This window comes from Tetrao urogallus (assembly GCF_951394365.1).
Source record: "Tetrao urogallus genome assembly, chromosome: 8".
In the NCBI taxonomy this organism is placed as follows: domain Eukaryota; kingdom Metazoa; phylum Chordata; class Aves; order Galliformes; family Phasianidae; genus Tetrao; species Tetrao urogallus.
Window position 1 is genome coordinate 118,192 of NC_136821.1, and position 23,395 is coordinate 141,586.

The 23,395-nt window shown below is 50.1% G+C and overlaps 1 protein-coding gene across 1 annotated transcript; it reads right to left on the reverse strand.

The window, feature by feature from the left end:
* Positions 1-17,322: 17,322 nt before the first annotated feature.
* NAA20 (N-alpha-acetyltransferase 20, NatB catalytic subunit) lies at positions 17,323-20,414 on the reverse strand (the record flags this gene model as incomplete). Its single annotated transcript, XM_079538801.1, has 6 exons — positions 17,323-17,528; positions 18,449-18,594; positions 19,567-19,702; positions 20,071-20,161; positions 20,243-20,267; positions 20,362-20,414. The coding sequence occupies 6 exons, from the start codon at positions 20,412-20,414 to the stop codon at positions 17,443-17,445; spliced, it is 537 nt and encodes a 178-aa protein (XP_079394927.1). The 3' UTR covers positions 17,323-17,442.
* Positions 20,415-23,395: the final 2,981 nt, after the last annotated feature.

The following is a 23,395-nucleotide window of genomic DNA, read 5'->3' on the forward strand; positions in this document are numbered from 1 at the left end:
TGGCACCGCAGGGACCCACAAATGACACCACGGGTACCCACAAATGCCCCACAAATGCCCCACAAATGGCACTGCAGGGACCCACAAATGACCCACAGCAGCCTGTGACCCACAAGTGACCCACAGGGACTCACAAGTGACTCACAAGGGACAAACAACTGAGCCACAAGTGCCCCATAAGTCCCCCATAATTGACCCATCAGCGTCCCATAAGTGCCCCACGAGTGTCCTGTCACCAACAAGTGCCCCCCAGTACCCCACAAGTGACTCACAAGTGGCACAGCATGGACCCACAAGTGAGACACACGGCCCCAGAAGTGCCCCACAGCAGCTTGGGACCGTTAACTGGCAAAGGGACCAGGAATTGACCCATAAGTGCCCCCACAAGTGGGGCAGCAGGGGCCCACAAATGACTGACAGCAGCCTGGGCCCCAAAAGTGACACATCAGCGCCCCACAAGCGACCCATAAGTGACCCACAGGTCCCACATCTGCTCCCACGGTTGCCTTGCTTCCACCTGTGCTCACAGGGCTGCACCCTTCACAAGCTGCTCCAGCACTGCTTCACATGCACTCCCCATACAACTCGCCCACCACTCCATTTTGGGGGCACCGACCCCCACCCTGTTGTCACAGCCGTGCGCCGAGGGCACCATCACCCCACGGCGCACGGCCATCAACTCGTCCCAGGACTCCACGCGCCCCACGGGCATCCTCCAATACGCTGAACTACTGCCGCCTACCGCCGAATCCCGGCATCGATCCGGCAGGAAAGTTCTTGCTGTGGTCTCTGCTGCCACCGCGTGACCAGTGCGCGGAACTGCCGCTGCCTGCCGCTGAGTCCCACCAGCGGCAAAACACATGCGCCCAGAAATGCGGAAGTGCCGATCTAACCGCTCTGCGCAGCTCATCTGCCACTCTCTATGGCGATTAGTCCTCCGGCTAATAGCGAATATACGCCCGTCACCTTCAAAACAGCAACTGTTTCGAAAAACCACTACGGCTACGGGCAAGCAGCTGATTCCGGACCACCGGCTCTGCGATATATTCTCCCCCGCTAATCCGGGGTGCCCCTCGTCTATTTCCGCCGTTTGATACCCGAGCCCACCCTGGAACGGACCAGTTCGGCTCACAGCTGCCCCTCAGCGCCGCGTGGCATCCAACTCGCTTGCCTCCCGGTCAACCAGCAAACGTCCTCTTCCAACCCTAGCCCTGCACCGTCTCCCAGCCGTTTAAAAGCCCCCGCAGCAGCAGTGCAACACTGCTCGGAGCGACTCGGAGGGGCTCGGAGCTGCTCGGAAGGACTCGGAGCGGCACGAAAGCGGCTCGGAGCGGCTCGGAACTTCTCCGAGGGGCTCGGAGCTGCTCGGAAGGACTCGGAGCGGCTCGGAGCAGCACGAAAGCGGCTCGGAGCGAGCGGCTCGGAGCTGCTCGGAAGGGCTCGGAGCGGCTCGGAGTGGCTTGTAGCGGCTCGGAACTTCTCCTAGGGGCTCGGAGCTCCTCGGAGCGACTTGGAGCTCCTCGGAGGGGCTCGGAACGACTTTGGGGGGGCTCGGAGCTGCTTGGAAGGACTCGGAGCGGCTCGGAGCGGCACGAAAGTGGCGCGGAGCTTCTCCGAGGTGCTCGGAGCTCCTCAGAGGGGCTCGGAGCTGCTCGAAAGGACTCAGAGCGGCGCGAAAGCGGCTCGGAGCTCCTCGGAGGGGCTCGGAATGACTCGCAGCAGCTCGGAGCTACTCGGAAGGACTCGGAGCAGCTCGGAGCGGCACGAAAGCTGCTCGGAGCTTCTCCGAGGGGCTCAGAGCTGCTCGGAGGGGCTCGGAGCTCCTCGGAGCGGCTTGCAGCGGCTCAGAACTTCTCCTAGGGGCTCGGAGCTCCTTGGAGCGGCTTGGAGCTCCTCGGAGGGGCTTGGAATGACTTGGGGGGGCTCGGAGCTGCTTGGAAGGACTCGGAGTGGCTCGGAGCGGCACGAAAGTGGCGCGGAGCTTCTCCGAGGTGCTCGGAGCGGCTCGGTGGGGCTCGGAGCTCTTCGGAGGGGCTCGGAGCTGCTCGGAAGGACTCGGAGCGGCGCGAAAGCGGCTCAAAGCTGCACGAAAGCAGCTCGGAGCTTCTCCGAGGGGCACAGAGCTGCTCGGTGAGGCTTGGAGCTCCTCGGAGGGGCTTGGAATGACTCACAGCAGCTCGGAGCTACTCAGAAGGACTCGGAGCAGCTCGGAGCGGCGCGAAAGCTGCTCGGAGCTTCTCCGAGAGGCTCGGAGCTCCTCGGACGGGCTCGCAGCGGCTCGGACGAGCTCAGAGCGACTCACAGCGGCTCGGAGGGGCTCGGAGCTGTTCGGAAGGGCTCGGAGAGACTCGGAGCGGCTTGGAGTTGCTCGGAGGGGCTTGGAGCGGCTCGGAGATTCTCGATCGTGTTACCGGTGTGCAGCAGCACCGACATGAGCATGTCTCGGGAAAGCAATACATCTGAGCAAATCCGGGCTCTGTAATGCGCTATATATACGTGCCGGTTTCTGCCACGCAAGGCGCATACGCCAGCCGTGGCACGGTAATACGCATGCACCAGCTCAGCACCGAACAGCGTATGCGGCTTCTTGGCACAGCACTGCACATGCGTCGGCCACTGCGTGCAGCCCGCATGCACCGACTTCATGCAGGCAGTACACATGCGCCTTCCTGGACATCGCACTGCGCATGCGTCAGTTTCCTCACCGCAGAATGCATGCGCAATTCTCCTCGCCGCAGCTCGCATGAGGCAAGTCCACAAAGCAGTCTTTCGTGCAAAATTCACATCTACTTTTCCATGCTCGTTGTTGGGCACCGATTGATTACGTGGGGACACCAGAGACAGCAGAAAAAAGTTGGACGCAGTTCCGCATGTTGGCCACAAGGGGGCAGCACAGAGAGCAGAAAAAACTTCGTTGCAGTTCCGCATAGTGGCAACACGAGGGCAGCACAGAGAGCGGAAAAAACTTGATGGCAGTTCCGCATATCGGTCACACGAGGGCAGCACAGAGACTGCGGAAAGAACTTCGTTGCAGTACAGCATATTGGCCACACGAGGGCAGCACAGACACTGCGGAAAAAACTTCCTTGCAGTTCCGCATATCGGCCACACGACGGCAGCACAGAGAGCAGAAAAAAACTTGATTGCAGTTCCGCATATTGGCCACACGAGAGCAGCACAGAGACTGCGGAAAAAAATTTCTTTGCAGTTCCGCATATCGGCCACACGAGGGCAGCACAGAGAGCGGAAAAAAATTTCATTGCAGTTCCGCATATTGGCCACACGACGGCAGCACAGAGAGCAGAAAAAACTTCTTTGCAGTTCCGCATATTGGCCACACGAGAGCAGCACAGAGAGCAGAAAAAACATCCTTGCAGTTCCGCATATTGGCCACACGAGGGCAGCACAGAGACGGCGGAAAAAACTTCGTTACAGTTTTGCATACTGTCCACACGAGGGCAGCACAGAGACTGCGGAAAACACTTCATGGCAGTTCCGCATATCAGCCACACGAGGGCAGCACAGAGAGCAAAAAAAACTTCGTTGCAGTTTTGCATATTGTCCACACGAGGGCAGCACGGAAAGACCGCGGAAAAAACTTCGTTGCAGTTCCGCATTTCGTGCACACGAGAGCAGCACAGACATTGCGGAAAAAACTTCGTTGAAGTTCCGCATATCGACCACACGAGGGCAGCACAGAGAGCGGAAGTAACATGGCTGCAGTTCCGCATATTGGCCACACGAGGGCAGCACAGGGAGCAATAAAAAACTTCGTTGCAATTCCGCATATCGGCCACGCGAGGGCAGCACAGAGAGCGGAAATAACTTGGATGTAGTTCCGCATATTGGCCACACGAGGCAGCACAGAGAGCGAAATAAACTTCGTTGCAGTTCTGCCTACTGTCCACACGAGCGCAGCACAGAGACCACGGAAATAACATGCCTGCAGATCCGCACATTGGCCACACGAGGGCAGCACAGAGTCCGCGGAAAAACTTCGTTGCATTTCCGCATATCGGCCACACGAGGGCAGCACAGAGAGAGCAGAAAACACTTTGTTGCAGTTCCGAATATCGGCAACACGATGGCAGAACAAAGACTGCGTAAAACACTTTGTCGCAGTTAAGCGTATGATCCACAAGAGAGCAGAACACAGAGCAAAAAAAAACTTCGCGGCAGTTCCGCCGCACTGCGCATGCGTCTTCGGCCGTGTTCGCACGGCGCATGCGCCGCTTTCTCCGCACTGCGCATGTGCCACCTTGGTCACCGCACTGCGCGTGCGCCTCTCTTCGTGCAGCACGGCGCGTGCGCCGCTCTCGCGTCGGCACTGCGCATGCGCTCCACCAGACGCACGCGCAGTCCTCTCGCAGCGCACTGCGCACGCGCCAGCTTCGACACTGCACTGCGCATGCGTCTTCGGCCGAGTTCGCACAGCGCATGCGCCGCTTTCTCCGCACTGCGCATGTGCCACCTTGGTCACGGCACTGCGCGTGCGCCTCTCTTCGTGCAGCACGGCGCATGCGCCGCTCTCGCGGCGGCACTGCGCATGCGTTCGTCCAGACGCACGCGCAGTCGTCTCGCAGCGCACTGCGCACGCGCCAGCTTCCACGCTGCACTGCGCATGCGTCTTCGGCCGAGTCCGCACGGCGCATGCGCCGCATTCTCCGCACTGCGCATGTGCCACCTTGGTCACCGCACTGCGCGTGCGCCTCTCTTCGTGCAGCACGGCGCATGCGCCACTCTCGCGGTGGCACTGCGCATGCGCTCCTCCAGACGCACGCGCAGTCGTCTCGCAGCGCACTGCGCATATGCGCCAGCTTGCACGCTGCACTGCGCATGCGTCTTCGGCCGAGTTCGCACGGCGCATGCGCCGCATTCTCCGCACTGCGCATGTGCCACCTTGGTCACCGCACTGCGCGTGCGCCTCTCTTCGTGCAGCACGGCGCATGCGCCGCTCTCGCGGTGGCACTGCGCATGCGCTCCTCCAGACGCACGCGCAGTCGTCTCGCAGCGCACTGCGCATATGCGCCAGCTTGCACGCTGCACTGCGCATGCGTCTTCGGCCGAGTTCGCACGGCGCATGCGCCGCTTTCTCCGCACTGCGCATGTGCCACCTTGGTCACCGCACTGCGCGTGCGCCTCCCTTCGTGCAGCACGGCGCATGCGCCGCTCTCGCGTCGGCAGTGCGCATGCGCTCCACCAGACGCACGCGCAGTCGTCTCGCAGCGCACTGCGCACGCGCCAGCTTCGACGCTGCACTGCGCATGCGTCTTCGGCCGAGTTCGCACGGCGCATGCGCCGCTTTCTCCGCACTGCGCATGTGCCACCTTGGTCACGGCACTGCGCGTGCGCCGCACTTCGTGCAGTACGGCGCATGCGCGCCTCTCGCAGCGGCTTTCTCGGCCACACGAGGGCAGCACAGAGAACAGAAAAAACTTAATTGCAGTTGCCGATATTGGCCACACGAGCGCAGCACAGAGAGCGGAAAAAATTGCGCTACAGTTCCGCATATCGGCCACACGACGGCAGCACTGAGTGCAGAAAAATCTTCGTTGCAGTTTTGCATACTATCCACACGAGGGCAGCACAGAGACGGCGGAAATAACTTCGTTGCCGTTCCGCATATTGGCCACACGACGGCAGCACTGAGTGCAGAAAAATCTTCGTTGCAGTTTTGCATACTATCCGCACGAGGGCAGCACAGAGACCGCGGAAATATCATGGCTGCAGTTCCGCATATTGGCCACAGGACGGCAGCACAGAGAGCGTAAAGAACTTGGATGCAGTTCCGCATGTCTGCCACACGAGGGCACCACAGAAAGCAGAAAACACTTTGTTGCAGTTACGGATATCGGCCACTCGAGGGCAGCACTGAGAGCGCCGAAAAAAAATCGATGCAGTTCCGCCTACTCTACACACGAGGGCAGCACAGGGACCGCGGAAATAACATGGCTGCAGTTCCGCACATCGGCCACAGGAGGGCAGCACAGAGACTGCGGAAAACACTTCTTTGCAGTTCCGCATATTGGCCACACGAGGGCAGCACAGAGAGCGGAAGTAACTGGGCTGCAGTTCCGCACATCGGCCACACTAGGGCAGCACAGAGACGGCGGAAAACACTTCGTTGCAGTTACGCATATTGGCCACACGAGGGCAGCACAGAGACCGCAGAAAACACTTCGTTGCAGTTCCGCATATCGGCCATACGAGGGCAGCACAGAGAGCGGAATAAACTTCGTTGCAGTTCCGCCTACTGTCCACACGAGGGCAGCACAGAGACCGCGGAAATAACATGGCTGCAGATCCGCATATTGGCCACAGGACGGCAGCACAGAGTCCGCGGAAAAACTTCGTTGCATTTCCGAATATCGGCCACACGAGGGCAGCACAGAGAGAGCAGAAAACACTTTGTTGCAGTTACGGATATCGGCCACTCGAGGGCAGCACTGAGAGCGCCGAAAAAAAATCGATGCAGTTCCGCCTACTCTACACACGAGGGCAGCACAGAGACTGCGGAAAAAACTTTGTTGCAGTTCCGCATGCTGGCCACACGAGGGCAGCAAGGGACCGCGGAAAACACTTCTTTGCAGTTCCGCACATTGGCCACACGAGGGCAGCACAGAGACTGCGGAAAAAACTTCGTTGCAGTTCCTCATATCGGCCACACGAGGGCAGCACAGAGACGGCGGAAAAACTTCCTTGCAGTTCCTCACATCGGCCACACGAGGGCAGCAGAGACCGCGGAAAAAATTTCTTTGCAGTTCCGCGTATCGGCCACTCGAGGGCAGCACTGACCTCGAAATGAAATTCCAGTGCGTGAAAACACAGAAAAGAAATTGGGGGGAAGGGAGACGACAAAGAAAACGAGGAAAACTTCGACAAAGCCAGCAAACTTGCGCTCAGTGCTTATGAATATCTGTCTGTAAATAATAATAAACAATAAATAATCACTAGAAAATTGATGTTGTCACGCTTTTTATTCTATTTTTTTTTCAGACAGCGTCATCAGAGGTGATGAAAAACCCGGTGTCAATCTGAGAGATGCATTCAGGAAAGCCAAGGATTTGCTTTTGGCACCGAATCCCAAACCCCACAGAAACAGGAAGGCTGCAGCGAGCATCCTTCCTGCAGCCACTGCCCTCCTCGAGTCAGAGATCGCTGACGTACTGCAGTCCCCCATTTCTGCTGCAGCATGACGTGGGATTGCTGAAGTCGCTGCAGATGGAGAGAAAAGACAAGTCATCTCCAGAAAGCACTCCCTGAACAACTTGCCCACGGGCCTGGGGCACCAGCCCCATTTTGGGGGCTCCGGGGGCACCATACAACTCGCCCACCACTCCATTTTGGGGGCACCGACCCCCACCCTGTTGTCACAGCCGTGCGCCGAGGGCACCATCACCCCACGGCGCACGGCCATCAACTCGTCCCAGGACTCCACGCGCCCCACGGGCAGCCCCCAATGCGCGGAACTGCCGCCACCTGCCGCCGAGTCCCGCCAGCCGCACAACTGCTGCATGTGCCCAGAAATGGGGAAGTACCGATCTAACCATTCTGCGCAGCTCATCCGCTGCTCTCTATGGTGATCAGACCTCCGGCTAATAGCAAACACGCGCCCGTCACCTTCAAAACAGCAACTGTTTCGAGAAACCACTGCGGCTACGGGCAAGCAGCCGATTCCGGACCGCCGGCTCAGCGATATATTCTCCCCCACTAATCTGGGATGCACCGCGTCTATTTCCACCATTTGATGTCCAAGCCCACCCGGGAACAGACCGGTTTGGCTCACAGCTGCCCCTCAGCGCCTCGTGGCATCCAACTCACTCGCCTCCCGGTGAACCAGCAAACGTCCCCTTCCAACCCTAGCCCTGCACCGTCCTCCAGCCGTCTAAAAGCCATCGCGTATGCGCGGGCCCCGGGACGGCACAGCGCCACAGGCATGCACGGGCCTCGGAATGGCCCCGCACCACCGTGCATGCGCCGGCCCCTGGCCGGGCGGCACCACGCATGCGCCGGCCCCGGGTGGCTCCGCACCATCACGGCAAGGCACTGCGTGCGCTCCGCCCTCAGTATGGCAACATGCATGCACCAGCCTCCACACGAACTGCGCATGCGGCATTCTCGGCAAAGCACTGCGCCTGCGTTAGTCACTGTATGGAATCCGCACACGCTAGTTTCGTGCCAGCTGTACGCATGCGCCTTTCTGGACACCGCACTGCACATGCCTGGAAATGTCAATACGCATGCGCCGCCTTTTCGTAGCATACTGCACACGCGCCAGCTTCAACGCAGCACTGCAGATCTGTTAGCGTTCGATTTTGCACAGCGCAAGCACCAGTTTTCTCCGCAGTGCGCATGTGCCAATTTCATCACTACAGTGCGCGTGTGCCTCGCTTGATATGGTGCTTCCCATGCGCTAGGCACGTCCCCATTGTGTGCATGTACAGTGTTCATCGCAGCACTGCGCACAGGCGAGCCACGGTTCCGCAGTGAGCGTGCGCCTATTTTGTCATTGCAGTACGCATGCGGCTGTTTGGACAACACAGTGCGCATGCATCTTCCTCTTCATCGCGAGGTGCACGTGCCTCAAAACATGTATGCGTATGTGCCAGCATTTCACAACGCACTGCACATGCACTATTCTTGGCACGGAGTGCACATGCAATTTTTTCGACAGTGCACGGCCTGTGCGCCACCCGCGGCCCTGCACTGCGCATGCGGCTTGCGCGGCGCAGCATTGCACATGTGCTTTTCTTGGCACTGTACTGCACATACATCAGCCTTGGTTCTGCTTGGCGCATGCGTCTATTTCCTCACCTCAGGGCGCATGCGCAATTCTCATCACCGCTATGCGTGTGCGGCAAGGTCGCAACGGATTCTTTTTGTTGCTAAGTTCACATATGGTTTTGCATGCTCATTGTTGGGCATACAATACACATGCCAGAGTATGGTTTGCTGAGAGCCTAAATAGTCTGTTCTCAGAGAGGCTCGGGCGTAATACCGGCCAGAAAAATAGACGAGGAGCATTGATCATTGGCAGAGAAAAGGATCGTGTAGCTGGTCCAAGAATTGACTGCTCACTTGCATCTCAGGGCTCCGTCAGAACAGATGCTATTTAAAAGATGTTTTGCGCATACGCACTACTGCTTGTAGGACTAAGCATAACAACACGCGGCAGATTGGCTGCGCAAAGCAACGAGAACGTACTTACACCACTTCTGCATGCCTGCGTGCGTGCGTCCTACTGCCTGCGGCAACAAACGCTGCCGCAGTCCCACCGATTGGCCACGCGGGGGCAGTAGAGACCGCAGAAACAACTTCGACGCAGTATTCCCAATCGGCCACTAGGCGGCATCAGAGACCGTAGAAACAGCTTAGACGCAGTTCCTCTGATTGGCCACGCGATGGCAATAGAGACCATCGAAATAATTTTACCGACGGGTTTGACGCGTATCTGCTCCTCAGGCCGAGGAAAAACACAGGAGAGAAAGGGGGGGTAGTGGGGGGAGGCCGGAAAGGGAGACGACGAAGAAAACAAGGTATCAATCGGACAGATGCGTGCAGCAAAGCCAAGGATGGCATAATCAAATTTGGTTTTGGCACCGAATTTGTGAGAAACACTCTAAGTCAAAAATTTCAGGTTAGGCAAGGATCTTAGTGATAGCAGCAAAGTTCATTCATTACTGCAATAGTGGGCGCAGGCCCCCTGTTGGCAAGGGAGAAATTGCATGCCGGTCAGTGAAGTTCATTCTCTTCTATACTCCAAGCACAGGTAACGCTCTCCTGGCGTTCGCTCACTGGTTGAGCGACTCATGCTCACAATCTCCCCGACGCTGTTGCTACGATACATTTCCATATAAGGTACATTACCAACCTGTTGTTTTTTGGTATGTTTTGTACTCTTCCGTGGAGAAAGGAAGGCAATAATTCCAAGAATGAGCACATTCGTTCGGTCCCGTGCTGGGCTCTCTCTCCCCCCTGCCTATTTGCCTTATCTTGCACCTCACTCAATTCTACCCCAGTCGAACGTCCCAAATCTTTAACTTTTTACTCTGCCCAGTAACTTACTTAGTGGAAGAAAAACAGCTATTTCACAAGAGGGTTATAAGTTCAGTAGAGGCCGATACTACACACAGAAAATATTGGAGGCTTCTACTGCAAAAACACAATCAACCTCTCACAAGAGCAACGCAAAACAGCCAAGCAACTCTTAGAAGAAACGTAGCAGTAACACTTCCGTACCTGGCCACAGCACTCCGAGATCCCATCCGGGTCACCAGAGGCTTATAAATATCCACTGGATTGGTCTTGACATCGAGCAATTTGTCATCAGTACTTCCATTTGCAACTAAGGCCACGATCTGCCGCCGGGCGTTCTGACCACGGACACCACGGCTGAACTGTTCCAATAACAGCGGGATTCCCAGGCACGGTTTCAAGGATTTGGTCTACTTTCAACCCATGGAAAGAATTAATATGAAATGTGAGGTATGCATAAGTCATTGTGAGGCAAGCTTCTCAGCATCGCCTTTGGAAAACAGAATGGATTTGTCATAAAAATCTTGGTTCAGCAGTAACATACAAGACTATCTAATAATAATACAAGAACACTTTGCAAGGAGGCAAAGAACTTTATAACCTCTATCTGGGAAATCCAACACTGCTTGCCCACAGACACCTCTTTGGTACCTGCTCTAGATCCAGCTGTGCGTTCCATTCAAGAGTACAACTCAAATCCACTAAGGAAACAAAAGGAATCTGACATAGGCAGAAGAAAAAGAATGGCATGTTTCTTTCAGAATTTAAAATAAACAAGAAAGCAATCAACAACAGAAGCCATTCCTAGAACACCGCTATGGGAAACACAGTGGCAGAACAGAAAGCATCTATATCTACCTGAACTACTGCTCCAAGAGGAAAAAAAAAAAAAAAAAGAAAAAAAAAAGAAAAAAAAAAATTCTTGTAGATGTTACTTGTTTGAACAGATATACCATCCTCATACTCATAAGCAATAAAAAGTAAAACGCATGCAGTAATCTCCTGTAACAATATGTGTATTTGTTCTGGGCAGCAAGTGACGCAGCTCTATATCACAAAGAACTGAAGTCATAAGCAGCAAGCTCCTAAGCTCCAGCCAAACCAAACAAACATGCCTATGGACAGACAGCATCCTTAAGTAAAAGAACTCTTCTTCTGCAATCATTCTTCTAAGGATACACAGTAGGTAAGTGGAACTGAGTATGAACTTAATGGCAGGAAGACCTTTAAGAGACTGCAGAATTAACTTCTCCTAGGGCACTGACATGGACCCACAGCACAGTCCCTGCAGATCCATTCTTTCTTTCTTTCCATGACAAAGGAAAAACACAACATTACGAGATGAAAGAAGGGGAACGGGGGGGGGGGGCAGGCAGGGAATTTAAGAAAAATTTATTATCTAACTACCATTGGCCTCAATTCATTCTGTTGGTCTTCCAACAGTACATTTCCTACCTACACCATAATTTTACTTTTCACCAGCAGCTCAATTCTGATGTCCGTGAAATTGAGGCCATTTTAAGTTGCTTATTAGATGGGATCAAGGTTACAACTTCCTCACACAGTTTAATTAGCTCAGGCTCCTCCTGAAAATCTTGGTCACACTGACTGAGCAAGTGGGCAGATTTCCAAACCACCCCCATAGATGCATCCTGAGCATTAACTAAAAATAAGTGACAAAGCTTCAAGAGGACGGGGAGCATAAAATAAACATGCACATAATCAACACATGGACAGCCTGTCAAGCAGCAGCCAGTCCTTGATAAAGGTAACAGCAACACGTCTGAACAGCTTCTGACAAAATCTGCCATTTCTTATACAGAATAAATCATGACAGATGTTGACATTGAAGAACAAAGCGTCAGCCTGGGGTAGTCCACATTACTGATACATCAGTATCTGTGGTTTTATTTCTCAGCAGCAAAAGTACTACGAGGAATCAAATTTTCCTTCTGTCTGAGCAACTACCTACCTACTTGGCATCACTTCACCAACTTCACCTCAACTGATCTTCGTAACTGTCATGATGTCACAAGTCACGCTGGCAGTATCACAAATAGACACTCAAGGCACATTAGTTTTCTTCTTTCGGCAATACTCATTGAGGGCTTTTGCAGCCTTCTTATCCACTGTCTGAACAGATACAAACATCATTTATCTAGGATTGAAGAACTGCCACAACAACAACAAAAAAGCCACTTAAACTCATTTTGAGAAGAGTAAAAAGTCATCAGATACTGCATTCATTTAACAGCCTCTTACATGGTCTCTGAAATACTGCGGGTGATCTCTGTACTGCCTTCTGTCTTGATACATCCTGGTCACTGCATCTATACAAAAGAATGCCAAAACAGGTTCAGATAAAAGACTTTTCCACAGATATTGCTACCCAAAATGTTTATTAAAAAAAAAAAAAAAAAAAAAAAAAAATGGGGTCTTTGCTACTTTCACTACTTGATCCTTGTGCGCTCGTAGGTAATCCAAATGTATTTGATACCAAATATCCTTTGTTCATAGCCATGTCACTGGGACCGAAAACAGAAAAGCAGCACTCACTTTACTTTTCAAATCAAAGAGAAGTAACTACAATTCTAAGCTTCTTTCTGCTACTCCACTTCCAACTTCCCTTCAGCTATATAAAAGGTAACGGAGACATGCTCATCTTACAGGAGACATGCTCTAAGAGATATGCAGTCAAGTATTATCTATTTATTCCATAGTTGTCACTGTGGAAGACTTGAAATTATCCCCATGAAGAGTGAGGGCCTTCAGAAACACAGCTGGAGAACAAATGTGCAACTAAACAACCAAATGCACAGAAACTCTTATATGTGAGGGTCATGTGACAGATTCTGCTGCTAGAGAGAAGAGGGGTGTAAAATTGTTAACCTTCAGAGTGGATTCTCTACTACTGATTCTCAGAACAGAGAATCAGACAGGGAATTGGACTGCACTGAATGAAGAGCGCTACTTTCACAAGCTGAAGGTAGTGGTTGTGGGGATTTTTTGTCCGTTTTGTTTGTTATAGGAAGAGCGTGTGCTACGTTGGCAGGAACAAACACAGATACAGAGGTCAAACGAAGTGCTCATGGAGTACAAAGCATAAATTTCACTCGCAAACATTGGAGATGGAGAAAGATTTTTTTTCACTGCTCTCCTGTAAATGCGACCAACTTTATCCCACATAATCACACCGTATGTTTCACATACTCAATTTTTCAAACCCCTGGACAAATGAGAAGAGAAGAGCAAGAGACTCTTACTCAGGCAATGCTGAAAGTCACGTTGCCTCTTCTCAGTTTGCAAGGAATTGCAGTGATAATACAATGTAATGACAAATTACTAACATAAAGACATACGACATACTTCACGTTGTCTTATTTCCAAAACACTGAATCAGACGATGAAATGATGGGTAAAGATTCCTCAAACGTGTTTTTCCTCTCTGCAGTTCTGCTTGAGGAGAATTTATTGCTCATATATCACAAGGAGAAGTAAATTATATACAGAGACTCTTTGGGAGAAGGAAATGCCTTTAGATAATCTGTAAAATAAGAAGATAATTGTGTGTGGCAACTCCTTGTGTTGAACATAACCAGTCAGTAAGTGTGCCTATAGAGAGCAACTGACAGGTTTCAAACAGAATCAAGGGATTTTGTACGTGGATACAAGTAATGGCTGGAACTTGTTTCTTCAAAAAACTCACTGTGGAGTTGAATTCCTGACAAACAAGACAGCCTCGACAGCAAGTCTGAAATTTCACAATCAGGTTCTCAATGGCCAGCCACAATTGCTCTCAGTTGTATACTATCACAACTCCAGATGCAGAGCTCTGGATTAGTGTTATGGTAGAAAGAAGAGCCAGAAAGAGATACCAGAGACACAGGAAATGGGATGTTACACAGCACCTTCTGTATCATGCCCAAGAGAAGCTTACAAGTTGCCTTTCGCTAAACAGCAACACCACAGGCCTGTACCCCTTTACAAACAGAATAAATTTTCTGCAATAACACAGAAATTTTGACACGGAAAGGTAAGCAGTACATGGTGAAGTTACAAAGTTTGTTAACCTTACTATAGTCTTAAAGTCGTGTGAAGGACTGAAATGGTGGCAACTTCGACTTTAGAGAAAACGAGTTCATACTCTACCTGTATCTCCTCTCGTGACAGCTGTGTGTCATTTTGCACAAATTCAGCCAGTTCATCCCATCCTCCCTCTCTGCTGTGACGGTTGTTATAATAATGATAGCCTCTTCTCACCCAGCATTTCACCCATTCACTGCCATAGCCTTCCAAAAGCAGAAGCAGCAGTGTGTTGAAAGCAGGCGTGTCTCTCTTTCCCACTGTCTTGGTTTTATGATTTTCTGTTATCGGTATTCCTCATCACATCCTCATGTAGTGCACTGGGAGTTAAAGAATTAATGCTTCAGTTCTGGGTACCTGTCCAAGAAGAGAACAGCATCTCCCAGAGGACTGTTTGCTGTTCTGTCACCATTTCTGCTCAGAGGAAAGGATAAGAACTGTTTGTAGATCACAAGACCCCCCTTTTTCATTCGTCTGGCTTGTCTTTGTTGCAGGTGCCATATTGCTTCAGCTTACTTATACTAAGGCCTTTGGTTTTTGGATAGTCATTTTATTTGTTTTATTAGCTCCAATTCTAATCATATGGTATTATATTGTATTACAATGTGTTGTCTTGCATTTTGATATCCTATTTAGTAAATTAGCTTGTTTCTCCTCAGGTCATTGCCGATGTTTTTAGGCGCATCTCCCTATCCTTTCCCCTCTTCTCTTTCCCAGCGTGTGGATCTGTCTGTAGGTCACCCTACTGGTCACAGAACTGGGGTTGAACCAGCCCTTGAAATGTTGACACCCATATACAAATACTACAGCAAGGAAATACACACACAGAGATTCCTTCCTCCAAGCAAGAGAAGGAATACTTGAGACTCCGATGAACTAATATGAGAACTACCTAAGCACAACACATTCTAGAAGTAAAGAGTATTTTACGATTAACTTTTTATTTTCTCCTGCCTTTTTAAGTTATTTTTTTTAATAAAAACTTGAGTTTACAAGGCAGCCTCAATTTCCTGTAACACAAGATTCTAACAAGAAGACATCCACAGCGCAAAAGAATTCTCCCCAGAGATTTTTTTCTCCTATGGTTTCCATTCTACATGCAATAATCATGAATTTATTGCACTAACAGTTAGCTATTTGAGGTCCACCTGTTGCCATTTTTCTTCTCTTGACTTCTGCCAATTCTTGCTGGTACATCTCTACACATTCTACAGTGACTCTGTACAGCCCAACATCTGGTGAGTGCAAGGCACTCAGGGTACGGCTGGCATCTCCGTGATCTACTGCTTTGTTAATGGCCAGAATTGCTAAGGAAACTTTGGTAACACAAGGAGATGTTACCTGAGCAGTCAAGGGTGCAAGTGACTCACAACAAATGTAAGAGAAGAGCAACAAGACAATGTACTTTATTGTATCTGCTGTATATAAAATACAAAACCCTGATTAAAAAAGAAGACAACTTTCTGTATATAGATCTTTTTAGTATGGAATGTCCAGCTGTATAGCTTACGGTGCCTGACAACACACAAATTTTGCATGCTTAGTCCTACCTGAACATCCAGAATTCTATGGATCCCAATGAGATGCATCCCAGAGTCCCGAGGAAATTAGCCAATGGAGTCACCAAGCCACTCCCTGTGATATTTGAAAAATTGTGGCAACCAGGTGACCACCCTGGTGACTGCCAAAAAGGCAAAATCACATCCATTTTTAAGAATGATAAAAAGAACGACCCCAGAAATAACCAACCTGTCAGTCTTACCTCTGTGCCAGGAAAGACCATGAAGCAGATCCTGCTGGAAGCGATGCTACAGCACATAAAAGACAAGGAGGTGATACAGGAGAACCAGTACGGCTTCACCAAAGGCAAATCCTGCTTGACCTACCTATGGTCTTCTCTGATGGTGTCACTGCGTCAATGGACAAGTGGAAGAGCCACTGATGTCATCTATCTGGACTTGACGACGATGACCTGGCTGCAGGATCTAATCCAAGAGTGGTGGTCAACGTCTTCATGTCTGGATGGAGGTCACCGGTGAGAGGTGTCCTCCTGGGGTGCTGGGACCAATACTCTCTAATATCTTCATAAATGACATTGTCAGTGGGATCGAGTGCACATTCAGCAAGTTTGATGATGACAATGAGCTGTGTGGTGCGGTTGACATGCATGAGGAACGGGACGCCACACAGAGGGACCCAGACAGCCTTGAGCGTGATGATGTTCAACAAACCCACATGTGAGGCCTTGCACCTGGGTCAAAGCAACCTCCACTACTAACACAAGCCAAGATACGAAAGGATTGAACGCGGCCCTGCCAAAAATGAGCCAGGGATACTTGTGTATGGGAAGCTGGATATGAACCAGCACTGTGGCCTCGTGACCCAGAAAGCCAAGCCATCAAAAGAAGTGCAGCTAACAGGGCGAGAGAGGTGATCCCACCCCTCTGCTGTGCACTGGTGAGGTTTCATCTGGAGTACTTCATCCAGATGTGGAGTCCTCAGTACAGCAGAGACATGGACCTGTTACAGCGTGTCCAGAGGAGGGCCGCAAAAATGATCCAAGAGATGAAATCTCTCCTATGAGGACAGGCTGAGAGAGCTGGGGGCTGTGCAGCCTGGAGAAGGCTCCAAAGAGACATTACAGTGGCCTACCAGTACTTGAAGGGGGGCTACAGGGAAGCTGGAGAGGGACTTCTTCTAAGAGCAGGTAGTGACAGGATGAGGGGAAATGGTTTTAAACTGAAAGAGGGTAGATTTGGACTAGATATCAGGAAGAAATTCTTTACTGTGAAGGTGCTGAGACACTGGAACAGGCTGCCCAGCAAAGTTGTGGCTTCCCCCCTCCATGGAAGCATTCCAGCCCAGGCTGGATGGGGCTTAAGCAATGTGGGCCAGAGGGAGGTGTCCCTGAATGTAGTATGGAGTTGGAACTAGATGATCTTAAAAGTCCCTTTCAACCCAAACCACTCTGCGATTTTTGTTTTTCATGAATAAGGACGTTTTAGAAGCTTCACTATTACTGACTTCAGACAGTTGGGGTTTGGGGAAGAAAAAAAAAAAAAAAAAAAAGCACGCCACATCAGGGGTTACCTCATTTAATAGTCTGCATTTCCAATATTTGAGATGAAAATCATGAGAGTGAATGCAAAAGTACGTAGCTATTTTATCAATAGAGGCAGTGTACATAGGCTTCTCAGTATTGTTTTCAGTGTTTCATATAAAGAGGAGATCAAGCCTAAGATTTCTCATCTGTAAGTCCTAGATGGGCTGGCAGAGAAAGAGCCTGACACTCTTAGTATGTTTTCTTAGAATCACAGCTTACAGTTACTCAATGTCCTCTGGTCTCACAGGATGGGGCAGAGGTATAATTGATTTCTTCTCCGTATCCCTGGAAAGAGCTTTTCTCATATCTGTGGTAAAGGAAAACAAAAATTTAATTATAACAAGAGTCATTGCACAAAGCTATACCAAGTGAATTTGCTGTTACAGTAAGATCAGCATCTATGTTAACAACTGGAACGTAGCACTGCACAAAATTCAAAGGTTAAACTAAAAGAACAAGAACACGACTTAAAGTATCTGCAGAATTGTAGATGTCTGTCCGTGGCCCTTGTATTTCACAATATTCTTCATTGGTCTCTTTCAGCTGAGGATATTCTATGATTCTATCTCAAGTTAAAAAAAAAATAAACACCATGCCCACAAAAGCATCTATGGAAGATACTTACTGGAAAAAACGTGTCTAGAAATAGCAAACAGCAGTTGCTTCAGTTTTGTTAACAGGGTACCAACAATATATTTGAAATGGTCATGTCCTTTACCCTTTTAATTGAAAAAAATCTCTGTCACTGTTGACCATTAACTTTTGTCACATTTTAATCAGGATATCTGGGGAAATAACATTTCAAGTCCCTGTTACCAAGGGGGAGAGGGAGACAAAAAAGAGCAGGGCTATTATTTTCCCTAATACCATTAGGGATAGGCCCAGACACTTTGCAGGAGCATACTCTGAAAAGAAGAATCAGGTAAGTAACTATGTTATTTCATCTTACCTATGGAATAAAGTGTCTTTGCATTTGTTAATTGTCTTGTATTTTATTTTGCCACAGACACTATAAGATGTGCAAACTGCAGGATTAGGTACTTATAAAACTATGTAATCCTCAGCAGGAAAAAAATCTACCAACAGGAGTAAATAAATTTCCATTCAACAATCACCAACTAATTTTTTTCATACTAAAAAAACAAAACAAAACAAACATATAAACAATTCTTGGGATGGTCAGCATCAGAACCTTTCCATTCCACTTGATGCAGAACAAGCACTTACCATAAGCATCTTCGTCTGGCTCCCCGTTGCTAGCAGAGTAGTACTCTAACACTGTCCGGTATACGCTGTAGCCTAGTTGCTTATACATATTTACTGCAACCTGATTTGATACTCTCACAAAGAGATCAACGAAAAATCCACCCTTTCTTTGAAAACAAACAAACAAACAAACAAAGATGGTAAGGAAGAGCAGGTGAACATATTGCCAATTAAAAACCGATAACCTATATTCAGACCAAAAACAAGTCTGATGTGGTGGTGCACGAATCAGACATCCTTCACAACAACAGACACACTGCTTTAACAAGGAACAAATCCGGTATCATCAGAAATAATTGTGATAGTGAAATGACTAATCTTCCACACTCAGCAGTGACATCAGAATTATTAACAGAAAGAACAGGACAAACTAAATACCCACATAATCTATATTTCCATAAAACATTTACTTTTTTTTAAATCTATACTTCAGATGCATTTGAATTGCATTACTTTGTGGATTGGCTAATTTAAAACGCACAAGGGAAAAAAAATAATCAGTCTCTGCACTCAGCTGCCTAAGAGGAAATAGCTCTTCTCCTGGAGAGGCAAGTTTTACAAAGCTTTGTACTACTTCTGATTTTGCCAAGCACAATGGGATTGCCCCTATCAGCAAATACCCTGCAGGTTTATTTGAGGATTTGAAGTTTTCTGCAGTAACCCAGCATGAGACAGAAAATAAGCTAAGGTAATATCTGCAGCACAACACTTGCGCAATCCTGCGCCTGAGGGGACCGTGAGAAGTCCATGATCAGTGAACGAGCACGCTGGGGGTTCTGTAGGAAACAGTTGATGTTTTGTGAAGCTCTCTTCCTATTAAGAAAAGGACCTTTTCTACAGCATGTTTGCTTCTTCCTATTCATGCTGGGAAGTTAGCTTTCATAGAAATCATAGTATTTTAAACCACCAAGCAACATCCATAATTCCTGTTTCTCTCACTAAAGCGAATCTGTCACTCGGGACACTAGGTAATGGAAGATTCTGGGTCTGTTTCACATAAATGAGGTACCTAAAGTAAGGACAGGAATCTACAGGCACAATACTCAAAAAGCCAAAATTGAAAAAAATATGATATTCACTTCTCTGAAATTTCTTCCAGTAGTTCCATCAGTTTGGCAGCCAAACCCAGCCGCCGAAATTCCGGTGCAACAGAGAGCGCAGTAACATGCCCATGCCACTCTTCTCTAGCCACAGAGCCTTCTGCTTTACCCATTACTGCAAACACACAGAGCATCAGCATAGCGGCACCTCTGGAACAGCACGCTGCAGCTACACATCTTCACGGAAGAGCAAGGCAGTGATAAACAGACAGCTACAGTGACTGCGGCTGAACCAGGGGTATCTACGTTATCACTCTTACGATTCGGCAGCTCTGTACAACTGTGGGTCACACAGCGGCGTACCTCGAGGGCCACATTTCTGTCTGGACACGGAGCTCCGTCGGAACGACCCCCCGCCTTACGGCTCTCGGCGGCGGCACCTGCACGCCGACAGAACCGGCCCCGACGCCGCCGCCCCGCGCTCCCTCCGGGCCCCGCGCTGACCGCACGTTTCCCGTCGCGGCCGCCCTCGCCCCCACTCACTGTAACCCATGAGCTCCCCGCCCGGTGCCTCCGCCACGATGAAGTACTCGGGCCAGTGCGCCAGGTACTGCAGGTAGAAAGGAATGCCGTACTGCGACCCTCAGTTAAGGAGCACAGCGTCAAGAGCGGCGCCCCCCCAAGCTTCCCCGGGGCCGGCGGCACGGAAGGATACGGTCTCGGTCAGCGGGTCCAGGTTGCTGCGGAGAGAAAGCAACGCTCAGCGCGAGCCCGGCCGCCCCGCGCGGGGACGGAGCACCCCGGGGCGTGAGGAGGGCTCGTGCTCGGGCTCACATGTTGTTGAAGCGGAAGAGGTCGTCGCAGGTGAAGGCGCGGAGCGAGGTCATGGCGGCGGCGCTGCTGCCGGCGCTCCCCGGAAGTCCTTCCTGCTGACCCGGGGCCCTTCCGGCGCGGGGAGGCGGTGCCGCTGCCCGCCCAGCTGTGCGACCGCGGCCGAGGGCGGGATCTGGGCTCCGTGTTTCCGGCCGAGCGGAAGGAAGGGCGGATGGGCAGCGGGAGCCGGGGAGCCTCCGTCAGGCGGTGCAAAACCGGCACCGTCCGGCGCGGGGCTCGGCGCGCAGCGCTGCCCTGGCCAGGTCGCTCAATGGCGCCGGGAGATGCGGCGGCCCCGTGTCTCCTGCGCGGCGTTCCCCGCCCGATGCGCAGCCCTCACCGCCACTGCCGGAAGAACAAACCTGCCGTGATACTTACCTATAAGCACCAACATTTTAACGGTGTAGTGCATTATCATCGTACTTCATTACTCACGCTGCCGACGGACGGTTTGGCGCGCATCGCGTGCCGAGTGACGGGCTGCAATGGCCGCACGTCGGAGCAGGGCCGCGGCTCGCATTACTCCGGACTAAGAATATAGTGGCAGCAAGGCAAGAAAACGATGCAGCCTCTGCTCAGCTCTGCTCAGGGACGGGACAAGAAACGACAGACAGAACTCAGAACACAGAATATTCCATGTCAACATACAACTCTCTTTTTTTTTAATTTTAAATTTAAAAAAAAAAAAAAAACAAAAAAAAACAAAAAAAAAACCAGTAGCATAGGTCACCCAGAGAAGTTGCAGTGCATCCCTATGTACCTCAGGATAATCCATATCTAACTGCACTTGGTTCTGAGCAACCTGCTGCAGTTAACCCTGCTTTAAAAGGGGAATGGAGAGCCTGCAGGACTCAAGGTTCCCAGCATCCTCAACAATTCTGAACTGGAGGGCTTTCAGGCATAGCAAAAGAGCAATGAAGGAGTCCTAGAGAGACCAAATAGCGTATGTAGATTCTGGATGGCAAACAGAAGAATCTGAGGTACAAAGCTCAACAGAGACACAAATGGAGAGGTACTAAGGGAATCTGAGCAGAACTGAGGACATCAGATGCGATCAGTGTCCTAGGATGTGAGGGGGGGACAGGGAGGTTATGGGAAGATATGGCAAATCAATAGGCCTTGAGGGAAACAGATGGCAAAGGACTCTGAGGAACACTGAAATGAAAGGTACCATTAGGCAATTACAGGGAAGAGGAAAAAGGGGGTAGAGTATCTCCTGATGGGAATGAGCCAATTTAGGTGTCCTGAGGTGTTCTGTGGAGCAAAAAAAGCACTAAAGAGAGCTCTACAGTGGACTATAGGACAACGAGGTAGTCCTGAGCAGCTCCGAGTTCCAATGGAGGAGGGGAGGGTGGGAGGGTATAACATAATGGAAGCAAATGGGAGTATCTGGATTGAACAAAAGCTGGAGGATCCTGACAGAACCAGGAGGCAAGTGGAAGGAAGACTGTGGGGCGCACCAAAAATACCAATGGAGTGTTCTTGAGCTAATCAGGGGCCCGGAGTACACTAAGGATTTGGTGACGTGGAAAGGAGAGCAGACTGGTAACACGAACTTGAGTGAAATGGAAGACATCTGAAGGGACTGAAGAGCAAAAAGGTTGCTCTGGGATGCACTGAATATAAGGGGAAGACTGTGGGGAAAAGATGGCAAATGTAAGGGTCCCAAGTAGACTGAACAGCATTTTTTCATATTTACCTACTTCCATGCCTCCCGATGGAAATCAAGAGCACAACTCAGGAACTCCTTCAGCCATCTTCAGCTGACAATTCTTTCCAATTGTTCAGACTGGACAAAAGGCCAAGCCTGCTAGAGAAGTCATTTTCCATAAAACAAAAATGCATTAGACTCCCATTCAATTCCATTTTCACCCCTGCAACCTACCTTAGATGCACAAGTTACACACAACTGCAGAAAACATCAAAGTCTGCATACCTTTGAGGTTTACAGCTCACCCTCTTTATCTCCCAAGACTAAAATATTTCACCAGTTGTAACACGCAGCTGTCAACCATCAGGTGTCACAAGGGGAAACCATCACTCTTCATTTTCCACATCAACCCCCAGAACACCTCACAACACATCTGACACTTGAACAGCTGTCGTGTCTGGAACCCAAATCTCTACCCTTTCAACTGTAGTGCTACATTACCTGCTAAATGACTTTGAACACCATGCTTTTGTTTTGTGGAGTTCAAACTCACTAAAAGCTTACACCACTCCACCTCTTCTGTTCCACCATTTCTCTAGATCTCTTGTGCTAAACATTTGTCCAGAGATAATAGTGTCAAGCCTTAAGTGACTTCATCATAATGAAAGTTGCAAAAGAGACACAAGTATGGGCAAGTTTCAGAGCAGAAGCCTAACAATACACAGGATGAACTGGAATACCACCAACAATGCAGCTCAGTGCAGTGCAGCAACTTGGAAGACAGGGCTGGCACACACATGCAAACACACACGTACACAAATACCACACAAATAGCAACAATCTTAACTGTGCAATGGAAAAACATGCTTTTGTCCAGTCCCTCATCACCACCAAATGCACAAGCAGCTGCAGGACCCCAGGACAGACACTTGGTAAGCATCTTCACTTGAGGGACACTGTGGGAAAAGTGAGATGTTCGGGAAACCACAGCCTTAAGGACTCATGATGACTCTGAAAACCAGAGTTTTGCCTTTTTGTTCTTAAATGGCCCTTGGATGAGAAGAGCTATTGTACTTTGCTGGTTATCACCATCAGCATGATGGCATCCATATCTGGACCTGTATCACTAGCCCTGCTGGGTGCACCTGAACTCAGTAAGAATCAGGTTTGCTTGAGTACAGCTAGGACCAGTAATTAGGTGCCCACGGGGGAGCAGTGGGCATGTGATAAGCTTTAGAAGCCCCAGAAGGAATATAATTAGATCACACGCTTACTCAGGGATTTGCCCCCCTCCCCACAACGAACTGTAACAATGACCTTTACAGAAACAAAATGTCTCCACCT